The following is a 16129-nucleotide window of genomic DNA, read 5'->3' as shown; positions in this document are numbered from 1 at the left end:
ACTCCTTGCCTGGGGTGCCATTTGGTCTAGAGCCAGCCCTGAGTATGTGGCCAAGCAAGTAATTGAAGCACGGTCTCCCAATTCCCAGGCTAATTCCCTAACCACCAGATTATCCTTCCTCACTAACTAATGAAGATCCCACTGCCTGGGAAAACTCCTTGCCTGGGGGAACCACAAGGAGCCTCATCAGTAGGTTTTCCTCAAAGTATAATTTCTATGGCCTTGATAGAAAACTGCCAGAGGCCTCTCACCAAAGATGACCCTGCAACCTGGAAACTGCAGCCAAAATCTTCTACCACTCTTCACAGAACACCACCAGACTCTCTTCTCTCCAAGGACGAGGCTACACCTCGCCCAGAGGGCTAGTCTCTTGAACTTCTCACTTACTGGAGAGTTACCCCCTTGCTATCATCTGATGAGCTGAGCTGTTTATGTATATCGGTGCTTTTGCAGCAGCAAGCATCTAAAATAATGCAGATGCTCTTATTATATACTAAGTTTTCAGAGAAGCAGGAGTACTCTTGATGGAAAGAAGTCTATTCCCATACTTTTTGAAGATTATCACTGTACAGCTTGATCTGAAAACATCTCTGTGCATCACTATTAACAGTGAGGAAGATCAAATTAAAAACATGTTTTGCCTAGAATAAAGTGGATATTTAAGTATTTGCTTGCATCTTCTGGCTGCTTTTTGGATCTCTTACCTGTTTGTGCCACTACATGCGTCCATCCACTCCAGACTGCTCCAATCTTTTCACCCGAGAAAAAATGAGCATCTATTTTCTGGGGCTCAACAAGAAAAGTCTCTTTACTCACTAGCTGCCCATGTTTGTTGCTACCCCAAACACACAATTCTCCTTCATCTGAAATAAATACAAAAGTAAAGAAATGAGAGAGAAGCTACTTCTGTGAAATATCAACAGACCAAAAAAAATTCAAAGGGAGGGTAATACATTAATTCAGTTTCAATTTTCCTTATATATTTTCCCCACTATTTATACTCCCCTACAAACAAAAACACACCCTAGAATGTAAAGAAAAAAAGAAGCCATAAGGACCCTCAACACATTTTCCTTTCCCAAGGCAGAACTAATAACTCCTCTCATGCCTGATTCCACTACAAAGACACTGACTACCACTGAAATAGATTGATGGATAATTACTATTTTTCTCTATTTGTTTAATTAAAAAATGCATATACACACACCCCAAAATCACAATGCAAGCTAGGGTGTGAATCTGACCCACTTTACCCTGCCACTGAATAACTGTCCACGTGGACCTGCTGACACACATTAACAATTCGTTAATGTGCCTTGAGCTAGTCTTCTTTGAAATGGGACTAATCAAAGCACATTAACGAACTGTTAAGAGAAACAATGAATGCCAAAACAGACTTTTTTAGGTTTTCTAAAGCCTAAGGACTCCGTCATTTTTTCAATTAAAAAAGAGGCAGGAGAGGGGAGAAAATCAAGTAATTGATGCTTTTATTTGCCGGGAATTCTTCCCCAGAAAAAATGAAATACCAGGGGAAAAGAAGATGACAGGAATAGCTAATTTCAAGCAAAGAAAAAAAGTTACGTTTTTCTAAGGCCATAACCAACATAACATTTGCGTGGCTTACAATTTACTAAGGATGCTACAACAATCTACCTACCGTTAGCCCTTTTGTACATTTTAATGTGATCCCTGTAATGTGCACACAACCCAAGGCGGTACAGCATATGCCTATAGACCATATAGTTGCTACTATGTTGGATGTAAGTAGTAAGCTGGGCACTGAAGGAGTGAATTAACAGTTTCATGGTCCTTTTTTTAAAATGTGCCATGTGTTTTTGTAACAACCCTTTCTACAGTTCTGTAAAACTTTCAAACTAATGGTGTTCCAAGTATCACCAGTAGGTGGCAGGCGAGACTAAGAAGAAATGAAATATCCAATAAACAGTGCCTCACATCCACGTAAAAAACCCCTCCAGATTGTAGCTCACTCATAATGTAAAAACAAGTACTGTAGTACCTTGAGTCAAACACACCTCTTTAAAAGCTAATGCGCCGGGGGGGGGGGGGGACACAGAGGTGTTATATTATTAAATAGCTTTGGATCCTTAGCATCAGGAGCTTTGGTCTTTTTGTAGCCAAAAAGGATGGCTTGCTTAATCAAAATCAAGAAAATAAAAACCTGAAAGAATAATCCATTTTCTACTTAAATAAATTCACATCAGTTACAGACTAGTCCAGTATATATTGATTTTTCCCAGATCAGAGATACCTCATTCTGCATGTCTTAGAATTCAGTAAAACTCACATTTTGCAATGTTTCCACACATAATTATTGCTCTCTGTAAATTGGCTCAAGTGAATACACTGATGCACAGTTTAGAGCATGTTAGAGATCCCAAACATGTAGTTTTACTCAAGATGTCATGTCTTCAGAAAGATTAATACATTTTCCATGCCTCAAGATTATAAATCTATAGCATAAGAAGCAACCACCATACGTGAGGTCAGGAAGGAATTTTCCCGTAGTCAGATTTGCAGTGACCTTTGGGTTTGTTTGTTTTTTTGACCTTCCTGTGCAGTGCAAGGTGTGGGTTGCATGCTAGGATCATCTGGATATATCTCACTCAATGAATTCTTTGCCATTGTGGGGGCCTCAGTCATTGGTGCACCTCAGTCCCTGCTGTTCTCTGCCTGTGGCACACAACAGTTAGTCTCCTCTCGGTTGTAAATACTTTGGCCTAATTTCAGTTGTTGGCCTGTGATATACAGGAGGTCAGACAAGATGATCTGATGATCAGTTCCACCCTTAAAACTGATGGTACTGTGAATCCTGTTTCCTTTCACGCAGAGCAATACTCTAACTGCCTTTCCATGTGACATGTTGGTTCCTGTTTAGCCAGCACAGAAGAACTGACTGCAGAGTGCAAAAGGTGGTGTTTACAAAAGCGCCTGTATGATTTAGGAGAACACATCCCACCAAGGTGCATTAATAAATCCCGGATTCTGCAACTCTTACTCACAACAGGTAACGCCATGCTTCACAGAATAGCCTTGTTGAAATCAATGAAACTATTTGTGGAGTAAGTGTATCAGAACCTGCCACCAAATGAATGAAGGGTGCTGGCTAGGATCTCTGGTGTCCAAAGCAAATAAATCCACTTAACTCCATTTTTAGATAATTTACTCTTTCAAACCAATGAATACCACTGAAGTTATAGCATGCTGTGCTGTGATCCCATCAGATTTTACAAACTAAGCAGAGCCCAGCTAGAACAAAAATTAAAATTCACAAAGTCATAAATATCTAGCTTCTAAATACATTGCCCAAGCTTACTAATACATACATATATTGCTGGGGCCTACCTGTAAGTGACACTGAATGGTAGGAACTGGCAGTGACTTTTTTCACCTTTACATCTTCCAGACCTAGGAAACATCAGTTCCATGGAATAAGTACAGGCAAGACACAGCTCTATGCCCAGATCCCTTGTAGTACAGAATAGAACTATATTACTTCAGAAATTGCACCATGAGTGCTGTGTATTATGTATTTTACATCAGAAGGTCTCAGCTTATGGAACACAAATCCCAAGGAAGTCAGCATTATTTGTCCAGGGGATTGTGAATCTGTGTTCCCATTCCATACCACACCACAGACACACTGCAAATGACTGTGCCAGTTCCTGAGGACATATTTAAAATGTGGTGCTGATGTTGTGTTTCTGTGAGTAAGGGGAAATCCAGACCCTGAGCCCTGGCCATGCCAGTTCACACTGGAACACCAACACCAGGTGTTACAGAGATATGCCGGGGAACATAGAAGGGAAACCTGTCTGCAAGCCACAGCACATCTGCAGAGCCACTCCAGGGAGGTTACCATGGCCACTCACACCCCTGTAATGTGAGACCGACAGGAGGGTCCATGGAGTGTCAAAGTCCCACTCCCAGCACATCAGCCCACCCATGTTCCAACCCGGCCATGCTGCCACAGAACACAGCTCCCTTACATCCACATCCCCTCCTTGCACACAGCAGCTGCCCTAGTTCCCACCGTGTCCAAGCAGGATGGGGTCTGGATTTGCCCCTTACCCAGCATCAATGAATTCACTGCTTCTGTAATGACCTTCTGTAATGAATCTGAATCACTGCAAAATTATGGGAAGCGTAGATAACACACCAGGAGGGCTTATAGAAAAGGTGCATTGTTTGTATGTATGTACATGGTCTATATATTACTGTTCCCAGTGCTACTGTCTTTACAAAGAAAAAGTGTGATTCTTTAGTTACCTGTTACTTTACAAGGTTCTTTTGCTGTCAAGAAGGAAGGGATAATTTTCCCTTGGCTTGCCCGGTTTGCCCGAGAAGCCATCCCTGTTCCCCATTGGAACACCACGCCGCTTTCTTCTCAGTGCGAGCATACAAAGGGAAATTAAAACACAGAGATTACTGACAAATTCAGTTAACTGTCTTTTCGCTTGTTAACTAATTTCAAAGGAGTGTTTGCTTGGCTTAGGTTATAATGGTGTTAATTAAAAAGTTATCTATAAAGAATACTACTTTCCACTTATATAACCCTTTTCATCCCAAACACACTTTACACACATTGAATGAATCCTGACAAGGCCTCCAAGAGGCAGGTGGTTATTAAGCTCCTTTTATAAATGGGAAACCTGAACCAAAGAGGGGTACGTGTCTTGCTCTAAATCCCTGAGGGCTACATTGTGGAGTTGCTTAGGACTCACGGTCAGGAAAATTGTGTATTTGCACTGCCTCAAGAGAGGATATGGGACTGAACTGTGATTCTTTGAATCACAGTTAAGTCCCACAATTCAGCCTCCTGGGGAGAAATAAATTCTGCCAGCCCTTTACCTGGCACAGCTTACTACCCTCTCCATACCAACTCAGCTGTGCGGGCCAACATGTTGGGAAGCAGTCAAGGCTCCACCGACTTCCCACCCGTACACCTCCACTTGCAAAGCAGCGGGGAGTAACAACCCCACAGTGGCTGATTTCCCTGCTACACTGTGACCTAACCTCTTACGCCCAGTAGTCCTCTGCTCAGACCCCTAAGGCTGGACATAATTTAGCCCAGAGGATACAAGTATCAGGATCTGGATTATAATTGAGAATCATGGTCAGAGCTCAGGGGTGCATGATTCCTAGTTCTTGTTCCAACCACTAGACTACACACTTCTTCCAATCTCTATCTCACCCAATCTCTACCCCTTCACCCAATACGCAACTGTCTGGAACTCATATGCAAGTAACAAGAAGAAAGCAACATGTTGACTGTTGATTGCAGCAAAATCTGCCAAATCCATAGAATGACTGTGGAAGATTCCCCATCAAGCCTTGGAGAATTCTGAAAACAGACTCCAGGATAAGGCCTTAAATTTCATACAAACTATGACCCGCCGAGATAGAGCACAGCTGATAGCAGGAGACCCAAAAAGTCACTAAGGGCCAAATTTTCAAAGCTATTTAGGCATCAAAATAGCTTTGAAAATCTGGCCTTGTGCTCTTTTCAGCACCATTTTTTGGAAAGAGGTGTTTCTAGCATATTCATTATCATGTTCTTGCCTAACATGCCTGTCCTTATCATGGACAGGACTATTCAGATGTCATTTTCCTATGGCTTCTGTAACAAATAGGAATAAAATCATAAATCCTTTCCCTCCCCCGCCCCTTTTTTTTAATGTAAGCTATTAGATATCTCACATAATAAAAGTACTATTAATTTCTGTCTGAAATGTTAACTTTATGATGGCATATTCACCTGTAGCAGCAAGAGCATGTCTGAGTCCTGCAGCAACATTCACCGCCTTCTCTGTGAGGGACTATTCAAACATAAGAAAAAAACATATTTGCAATTTGCATTTTACACCTCTCAGAGAGAAACATGTTTTATCAAATGCAAGAAAATGGTATCGTATTTACAGACTATATGTCACAGAGTTCAGCACAAAGATATTTATTTTAGAACGTATTTCAGTCTCATTTCAATATAGTCTTGGGCATTTCTTAAGAAAACCAAGCAAAGCTTCCAGAAGTGCCATAGTACAGCAGCAAATCAACAGTTGAGCTCAAAATACTCACATGAAGGAAGAAATCTCAGCAATTTGTAACTAAGATGCAAACATACACAATTTTACAGTCCCCCTTTTATCATACTGGATATTCAGTAACAAATATCAGTAACAAGTGGCCACATTAGTCCACAGTGCAAAACAATTCACTGGTTCCAACACACTATGATGATGGGCAATTTAATAATTTAGACAGAGCTGACAGCACACTTATAGTTAATGGTGTGTAACACTTCAGTTATAAGACCCTGTCTTTAGGTATAAACACTGAATTAAACTGTATTATAACACTTATGCACAGAGGGACCAAATTAAGGTTGCATGGGATGCCTTAATTCTAGCATTTCCTAACTTGAGGGCTTGATTTTTCAAACTTAACATTCTTTTAACATAGTTTTGTGGGTGTAATATTGATATAGAAGAAATGGCAGCAAGCATGAGCATTTAATGTAACACAAGTAGTGCTTACAAAACACTGCTCAAGTGGTTTATTAAATTAGGAATTGACAGATATATACCAGCTGTGTAAAACCCCACTAGAAAATACTGTAGATGCAGAATGAGCCTGCATTGTCAGGGTGGTAGACTATAATTATCAGTAGTAATGCAGCAGCTTCTAAGGATGGTAGCTGCTGTACAAACACAAGACATGACACAGTTCCTGTACCCAAGAGGACTAGATAACTTAACAGGTCTTTCTCTCGTTTCTATAACCGTGCTGTCCCTGAATTTAAAAAAAAGCAACAGACAGGCTTTGGCATTGGCGATGAGACTGGTAATCCTAGCCAAAGAACCAGAAAGGACTTTGCCGTTTCTGAAGCTTTACAGAACGGGAGTTCTCTGCAATGGAACAGAAATGGGAATTTATTTGGAGAGAAAAGAGTTTCATTAATGTTCTAAAAATAGAAACCCAAGTGTAAATAGGGATTAACTAGAAGGAGAGAATAGTGCCGCCATGAGGAATTCATTCACACTGCTGGGTTCATAGCCAACAGTGGTAAAGCTCCTCTGAGGATACATAAATCTCAGTAGCTATTTCTTATAAGATTTTTAAAGCAATTACTTCAGAGATAGATTCTGATACCCTTATTCAAGCTGAGTAGTGCCTTACCCCATAAGTACTCCCATTGACTGCAATGATGACTATCTGTGGAGCAAGGTATTCTTCAACACAGGCTGGGGTTTAAGAGTCTGCCCCCTCAGCGTTTATGAGTGCAAGAGACAGACCAATAAGGAATGGGATTCCCTAGTCTCCAAACATTTTTTTTTACATTGATATGGTTTGATAAACATGTGGAGGTTAAATGAGGACAATACTAATGTATTTTTCACTTCCTTTCTTTTTTTAGCTTCTGCTTATCATTTCAAAGAAAATGCATCTAAAATCCATAAAATTTTAATTTCCCTGCAAACACACTAGTTTCTTATTGTAGGGATGATCAAAAGTGCTGATTTCTCACACTAATTTTTCTTATAAAAATAAAATGTTAGGAATGGATTCTGCAACCTCTGCTAAAAGATCTTTCTGCATATTATGTTGCACTGCTAAATTATAAATGCAGAAGCACAAAACCAAAGAATTGGCATTTATATAGCATGTGCCAGCAGAAGGAACTCAGTTGAACAAAAACTTTCCTACAGTAGACGTCCCAGAACACAGCTGATTATATTGAAATCAGCTGTGTTTTTTAACAAGTTCTTCTTCGATCCTTTGAATTTTTCAACATAAAGCCCTAAGAAACTAAATAAAATTTAAGATCAGTGGAAATCCTTTCCTTCTTTCCTAAAGTGTGTACTGAAACATTTCTAACACCTTATACGCCCTGGGTCAGAGCCTCAGATGGTGAAAATCAACATAGCTCCTTTGACTTCAGTTAGTTTACACCATCTGAGGATTTGGCCTATTGTTTGGTTGACTGTGGCTATTAAAATGTGTGTGGATGAAATTTTATGTCCTTTTCCAAAATGTACCATTCTCCTCTAGGAAAGTTGGCACCTTCTTCATTTAAAACACACACATACACACACACCTCTACCTTTCTGAAGTGCTGACTTTCTAATGTCTACAACACTGTTCACTCTCTTAAAATGCCTAATCCTGGATATTTATCATTCACACGAGTAATTCTGTTGTCTTCAGTGAGTCCAAGGGCTTGATCCAAAACTCACTGAAATCCATAGGAGACTTTCCACTGATTTTAGTGAGTTTTGTATGGGGCGCTGAAAACAGGACCAGATCTGTAGAGGACAACTTTCTTGAGTCTTTACCTCAATCTTTTGTGGGATCAAACATCCTCCTGAAGTTTGAGGGACTCCTAGTTGTCCAAAAGAGTTAGACCCACAAGATAAAACTTGGCCATTTCCTGCAACATAATACAGCCTTGTTGGAGCAGTGCAACTCATAACATTATACCTTAGGGTACATTTATGGTTATAAGCAAGATACCATAACACATCATTAAAAGAACTATATGCAAGATAACACAGCACAGCATATAAAGAACTGAACTGTCCCTTTTCAAAAAGCTCAAGGGCTTGTGTTCTTATAAACCATATTCAGTAAAGGTCTAAAGATAACTGAAGAGGGAGTGTGCGGAACATACAGCAATTCCACTTGCAAAGCAAAGAGCATAAAACCTCTGAGCACTCAGGCTTTGCACAGACCTTGGTATGACAGAGCTCTGTGCTTTTACTGTATGTCATAATATTTCTCCAGGCCCTAGTGGGAGACAGCGTTGCCTAGTGGACAGAGCACTGGATTGGGAGACCTGAATTTCTGGCTCTGCCACTGGCCTGCTGGGTGACCTTGGGCAAGTTGTTTCACTGCTCTGAGTCTCAGTTTCCCCATCTGTAAAATGGAGATAATGATACTGATCTCATTTGTAAAGCACTTTCAGATATGCTGATGAAAGCACTATATAAGAGCTAGGTATTATTATTAGTGAGATGGACTTACCAGTAAGTATGATTGTAAAATCCCAACCACAGGCCACTTGTATCACACAAACACTAGACAGTGCAGTGCAGGAAGTAAAACACAGGACATCCTCAGTGTGATTGAGTCCCAATTGCCTTTCTTTGTTTTGGCCACATACAAAGAGTTCTCCTGCACCTGCAAAATAAAACCACTGTCACAGTCATAACACAGGCAAACAGAATCATACACACATTGTGATCCTGCGATAAATTAGCACTGCGTGCATAGGCCTTATCTTCTCAAGATAAAATTATATATCTTTAACAAATTAAAAATACCCTTTTCTTTCTTGTGTAGACACAGCCATGGAGGATGTGAGTGCCAAGGGAGATGATTTTAACATTAACATTGCTCCCTCTCAGTGTTTCAGAGTGAAGGCTTTCATCCTATTCACTTTCTCCTTCATATCCTTCCTACTTCCTAAATAGCCATTATTTATGGTAGAACTTTCCAATCAGGGGTTTGGACACCACTTAAGGTAAGGAATAACCTACCTTTTCAAAGTGAAATATCCTCTCTTCCCCCCAAAAGTAATGAACCCTCTTGCATAATAAGCAGGTAGAACAGGCTAAGAAATAATTATCACATAATCATAAAATGACCATTAGAGGCAACTGAAATAACATAACTCCTCTCCAAAACAATTCAATTCATTGGCAGCAAATAACTTTTCCGCTTTGTAATTAAAATTGGCACTTGCTAGAAACTGCAATCCACACATAGGTGGCAGCACAGCACCGAACGATGTCCAGCAAGAAGGTTCTCATTCAGAAACATGCCAGTCCTTGCATTGCACGTCATGTGAATGTCTGTTACCAGTAATAACTGCAGAGTGTCCTCCTCCTCCAGCAATGCTCTTAATGTTTTGATGTTTGCAGGAAAAATCGTTCAGAGACTGAGGCAACAGCACATCCTCTTTATGACCAAGGCCGAGTTGCCCATAGCTGTTTGCACCCTTTAAACACATACAGAAAAATAAAAATATGAAAGAGCTTTATTGATAAAGCAATTTATTAGCCTTTAATTAGAAATGAGTTTATTTAGGGTTTGCAAAAACTCAACTTGTCCATATTTTGTTATGCAGAACTTAGAACACAGATACCTTGGATCTTAGGCCCATTATATGCAAACCCTTAAAATTACTGAGTAGGCATCAGATAGTACAAGTTCAACATGCCTTTGCCATTAAACATCAGCCACTTTTATCCACTAGAACAGGGGTAGGCAACCTATGGCATGTGTGCCAAAGGCGGCACGCAAGCTGATTTTCCCGGGTCCTGGCCACCAGTCCAGGGGGCTCTGCATTTTAATTTCATTTTAAATGAAGCTTCTTAAACATTTTAAAAACCTTATTTACTTTACATACAACAATAGTTTAGTTATATATTATAGACTTATAGAAAGAGACCTTCTAAAAACATTTAAATGTATTACTGGCACGCAAAACCTAAATTAGAGTGAATAAACGAAGACTTAGCACATCACTTCTGAAAGGTTGCCGACCCCTGCACTAGTACTTAAGACTTCACAAGTTTGCAGTGCTGCTGAAAGAGATGAATACTGCATGTATAATATTATACACTTTAAGAGCTGTATTTCATTCAAAGAGCAGCAGGTCCACCTAAGCACTTTGCAAAGTTTGTTGGCACCTCCATTTTTAAATTTTGCAGTCTTACGTGAATTTTGTTGAGGAAATTTTTAAAAAAGGAGAGGGTACTGATTAGAAGTAAAGAGATGGTATTACCATTACACATACAGTATTTGTGAGACCATTCCTGAAATATTGTGTCCACTTCTGGTGTCCACTCTTTAAAAAGGATGTTGACAAATTGAAAAAGGTTCAGAAAAAACCTACAAGAAGGATTTTAGGTCTAGAAAACTTGCATTTACAGTGAGAGACTAACGATCGATAGAGCCCTGCAAATCTGCAGCTATCCACTTTATATCTGTGGATGGGGATATCCGCGGACCATGTTTGCAGATCGTGGATGGATTCAGATCCAAATTTTATATCTAGAGCCCTGCAAATCAGCGGATATCTGCTTTATATCATGTTTGCAGATCGCGGCTCAGATGCAGATACAAATTTTGTACCCGCACAGGGCTCTAACGATCAATCTATTTTGTTTATTCAAGAGAGGGTTAAGAGGTGACTCGATCATAGTCTGTAAGTATCTACATCGGGACACTATTTCTGAAGTAGAAATTCTTTAATCTAGCAGACAAAGGCATAACATGATCCAATAGCTGGAAGGTGAAGCTAGACAAATTCAGACTAGAATTTGCAAGATGCAATATTTTCACAGCAGTTATGTACTTGATGCAGGAATCATTTGGTGAAATTCTATGTCCTGCATCATGCAACAGGTCAAACTAGAATTACATGATGGTACCATCTGGTTTTAAAATCTATTAAATAATTTAATTTTTCTCCCCTGTAACCTGAAATATTATTAGAATCAGATTATAATTTCCTAAGAATATTTGCACTGGGTAAAGTAGAAGCCTGAGTGAGCAAATGGATTGAGACAAAGTGGCAATTGCTGTATTGTGCATAATATTTAAAAGATGCATGGCAATGCCTACTGTATGCATGTAAAACTGTAGCGGATATACATAGGACCTGTTATAAACCACAAACATAGGGATAAAAGTTACTATGTAAAAGTGTAAGAGACGCATTAATAAACTACTAGGTATTAAAGAATATAAAAATGTGAAGTGCCTAACTGCTGGCGTACACATGCAGGATTCTCCATAACTAGTACTCATATAAATATATTTGCAATTGCAATCCATACAGAATCCATATTTATCACAGAAATCACGACATCTGCCATGATGCATCTTAAGCAAGGGAACGCCTCTTTTTAGAGAAATACAGTCTGTAATGAAGAATGTTGTACTGTACAGTACAGGGACTGATTTCCAGAGCTACTGAGCAAGGTTTATACTACATTTTAAATCATGGGAGGGTTTAAGTTCACAACTTGAGATGCAGAAAAATAAGGTAGTCAGCATCACTGATGCAGTCCATAAAGCTATGGGCAGTCAATTCTTAAGTACTTATGTTGCCCTCAGTACCATAGTTACTGAGCGCCTCACTCCCCTTCCTGAATTTTAGTCTCACACCATCCCTGTCAGGTAAAAAGTATTATCCCTATTTTACAAATGCAGAACTGAGGCAAAAAATAGATTAAGTGATCTGCCCAAGATCACATGGCAAGTCTGTGGCTAAACCAGAAACTGAATCTAGGACTCCTCAGTCCCAGTCCAGTGCTCCATCCATTACATCCTTCCCACCGTGTAGCAAATCAATTCCAGTGCAGCTTCTCATTCAAACAACATGAACTGTCATAAGGAAAACTATGAATGGTCTGCACTGTGGTACCATACATAGTATAAATGGCCACCACTCTCACTAGTTTACCAAATAAGTCCCTAAGCGGAGACCTACTGTGAACATCTGGCTGATTATTTTAAAAAACAGCTATCCTATTTCTCTATGCCAAAATTTGCTTATTTTTTGCATGCATCTGTTTCCTTATTATACAAACCCTCAACCCACAGTGATATGAATGGCATAAGCTGTGTTCTTTTTATGCAGCCTTGGGCTTGTCAAATATTCCTCAGAAAAGCTGCTGAATATTTCCAAATTCCTTTTTATAATTGTACAAATAAAATGTATCCCTGGCTAACTAAGAAAATTTGGCAAAATAATTTTAGGCACTTTGAGCCAAATTCACTACTGATGTATGCTAGTACAACTACGATGCTATTGATGGAATTGTGCCTGAATATATCAGTGCTGAGTTTAGCCCAGTGTGCCTACTAAAGAATGGGTAAGGCTTGTTAGTGTTAAAATTATGCATGTAATAATTATGCTAATAAATGTAACCACCCTCCACTAAGTTTTCATTAATGTAAATGTTCTCTCAGCATAACACCCCCAAAATGAAGTAAGAAGCACATGCTGTCTCATTTGGAACTTGGAACAGGTGAAATGGAAACACTTGTCTCTCATTAGTCAGCTCTTTTAACTCAGAGAGGGCATAAAGAGAAGCTACTGGTATATTATAAGGTAAAACAAAGCCAGATAAATGAGCAGCACAAAGTAACCACTGAAAATAAAATATGGGAAGTCTTAAAATGTCTTTGAGGCTTCTCAACAGCACTAGTTGATAGTCAGATCAGCCAGACTCATGGACTGCTATCAACATCAATTCCAATAGCACATTTACTTGCCTTCAACAACATTCTTAGCAAAAACCTGTTACTGGGTGTTGGTGACCTCAGACCCAAGATTACTGCCCCCAAGCAGAAATTAATCATTAGGATTTTTCACTGGCCCTTTTCTACCTCAAATCCCCTGCCTCACCTGGGTTCCTTCTCTCTCCCACACTGGTTATGGACCACCTGATGTGACTTAAAGAGAGATGGTATCAATTAATAAGAAATGAATGTAGCAAATTTTAAGACTGTATCACAAAAGGGCACTTAGATGGAGAGGTCAACGTTCATTTTAGGGATTTTTGGCTGCACTGCATGGCCTACAACAAATTTCGAGATTCCAGCCCATTCGGAAGCTGGAAATTGGTGTTAATCACTCAATTATAAATAGTACATATATCATCAAATGGTTTGGTGATTTATCACCACTCACTAATTGTACAACTCTTCTAGGAGGGAAACTTACATACTCACTGCAAGGAGTATAACACAATTAGATGCTGGAAAAAAAAAAGGGCAAGGCAAGACAGCTTTCAGGATGGGGGAATAAGGTTTCCAGTTGCCTGAGGTGCCTATCTCCCCTTACTCTTGCAAATTTGTATTATGATTATTTTTGACCAATATGGCTACTGCACACCAGAGTTTGTGGGTGAGGATCAGAGCAGGCAGGGCAACTATAGCTATCCACACCATACCGCCGATGTCTCCTTTATGCACCACAGCTGAAATCCTGGTCCCATTGAAGTCAATGGCAAAACTCCTCTTGACTTCAAAGGGAAGGGGTAAACTTTTGGAGGAATTGGTGTGCCTGAACCATGCAGATATTTGAGCAGAATGCAGACTGACAAGTCAGCAGCTATGATCTTTTTGCATATGGGCCGTGGCATGCATAGCCCATTGGCTCCCTCTTCCACAGTGTAAAGGCCAAGGCACAATCAGCTACTAATGGATTATTTTTGATGGATACCAGGTGACTGTATTATCGTATGACACATTGCAATGGTACACTGCAGAGAGGGAGAGAACACATTTTCAGGTGTCCATTCCCAGAAACCTTTAAATAGGGTTCTGAACAGACATGCCAAACCCACTTAAAAAACGCTGAAATTGGACTTGCTTTTGGCTTAATTGGCTTGTGAATCACGTGTTGGTTCGTTTTTGGCTTGTTGCTGCTCCTTTTTTGTCGGCTCCCGGCAAGCAGGGAGAGAGTCAGGGTTGCACAGCGGGCCCACCATAGTTCCAGACTGCACACGGGGGGATCTAGTCACATAGAGTGTTGGGATTCTTATGGATTGGCTTGTTTTGAAATGGGATTATCTTGATTTTTGGCTTATTGTGAAAGTCAGGGTGCTTATTTACTGTGTGAAAAATGGCAACTGTGGTTCTGAACAGCAACCCCAATTTGGCCTTGAGTTGGTTAATTTCATGCTGCTAATGCTTAGCAAAGCTATAAAGTAGCAGAGGTGGCACTGGAGTGTCAGCAGTCTCAGGCAGACATCACATTCCACTCACGTTTATAAGGTGATCTTCACAACAATAAGAAACAGAAATTTGATTTCTTTTTTAAATAAAAGCTTAAATTCTGTAGACATTGATGGCGTAGGACTCAACACTTGCCAGAGCAAACTCCTCTTGCAAAAACTTTGGACAGTAGCAGTTCTCAAAATACACACAGCTGCTGAGATTCTCTCACACTGCTTGGAGGGGGGGTGGAGGCATAATGTAGAAATCTTTCAGAAAATACATTTTATTTCTGAACTTTTTCAAATGGGATCAGAAAGGGGAGGATCACAAAGATAAACATTAAAAAGAAGCATAGAAGTACACAATCTGTTCTACGTGATTAACAAGGTAGCTCCAGAAATAGAGAGAGCTTTAATACAACCGTTCCACAGCCTTTTGCTATTTATTTTTTAGCACTTTTATTCAGTGTGGCATGTTTGTATAAGGGGAGGCTTTGCTACACTCAAACATACAAATAGCAATGCCCATAACGTGTGTACTAGAATTGCATCAGGAGTAGCAAAGGCGAACCCACAGAGTTCAACAATGCAAGGCATAGGCATAGCCACACTCATCTTTAACGCAGGCAACCTGAGGAGACCACTGGACCCAGCGTACAATGTTCCCACTTGTTATAAATCTAGGGCTTGACCCTGCAATTGTGCACATGGGTGAACTGCTGTCCTTGCAAGGAGCCCTACCATACGGGCTGGAACTAGGGGTGCTCCAGCACCCGCTGGCTTGAAGTAGTAACAACCCAAATACATGGTTTCTGCCTTCAGCACCCCAACTGTGAGGGCCACGTCTGGGGCTTTATGAGGGGGACCCATTATCCCACCGGCAAAAGGCTCCGAAAACACGCTCAAGGTGCATCTGCAGGCACAGAGGGCCACAGTCCGGCTCCCACTGGTGCGGGCGCAGGGCCGGGGGGGGGGGTCTTTGCTCTTGCAGAGGGGCCATAATTTGGTTTTAGGGAAGAGGAAATTGCTGGGGCAGGTACAAGGGGGTGGGGGGGGAAGAGAGTGGGAGGAAAATACCTTCCCAGCCTCCTGCTTCTTCCCCCTTTTCCCTGCACAGGAAGCAAACCCGCCCCCCTCCTCGCCCACGTGCCCCCGACAGCGGCAGCAGCCTCCCCTCCACCGCTCAGGGCGCCTGCCCCGGAGGCACCAACCTACCCAAGCAAACAGCGTCCGCGCCGCCTCCATGGCCCCAACCCGGCGGCCTCGCGCAGCCCAGCCCAGCCCAGCCCCTTCCCGCCTGAAGCCCCGCCTGCGCCGGGGCAGCGCTCGGGCGGCGGGCGGAGAGGACAGGGCGGGCCGTGGGCGGGGACCCT

At 41.0% G+C, this 16129-nt stretch overlaps 1 protein-coding gene across 9 annotated transcripts in view; it reads right to left on the bottom strand.

Annotated features, from left to right (window-relative positions):
- The window catches only part of SERGEF (secretion regulating guanine nucleotide exchange factor), a 274310-nt gene extending 258189 nt beyond the window's left edge, over positions 1 to 16121 (bottom strand). For 8 of the 9 annotated variants that reach the window (XR_006176537.2, XM_005308679.4, XM_005308680.4 and 5 more), the window contains exons 1-8: positions 15972 to 16121; positions 9880 to 10018; positions 9043 to 9198; positions 8355 to 8449; positions 5777 to 5837; positions 4288 to 4401; positions 3364 to 3426; positions 705 to 863 (exon numbers count right to left, since the gene is read on the bottom strand). Coding sequence is in view for 8 of the 9 variants with exons in the window: in XM_005308679.4 (XP_005308736.1) it covers positions 705 to 863; positions 3364 to 3426; positions 4288 to 4401; positions 5777 to 5837; positions 8355 to 8449; positions 9043 to 9198; positions 9880 to 10018; positions 15972 to 16001 (817 nt within the window). In the remaining variant the exon portion in view is untranslated. The remainder of the gene's footprint in view (positions 1 to 704; positions 864 to 3363; positions 3427 to 4287; positions 4402 to 5776; positions 5838 to 8354; positions 8450 to 9042; positions 9199 to 9879; positions 10019 to 15971) is intronic. The other variant, XM_065592091.1, reaches the window with a different exon arrangement.
- Between the last annotated feature and the right edge of the window lie 8 nt (positions 16122 to 16129).

This window comes from Chrysemys picta, chromosome 4 (genome assembly GCF_011386835.1).
Source record: "Chrysemys picta bellii isolate R12L10 chromosome 4, ASM1138683v2, whole genome shotgun sequence".
Lineage (NCBI taxonomy): Eukaryota > Metazoa > Chordata > Testudines > Emydidae > Chrysemys > Chrysemys picta.
This window is presented reverse-complemented; position numbering and strand designations above follow the sequence as displayed.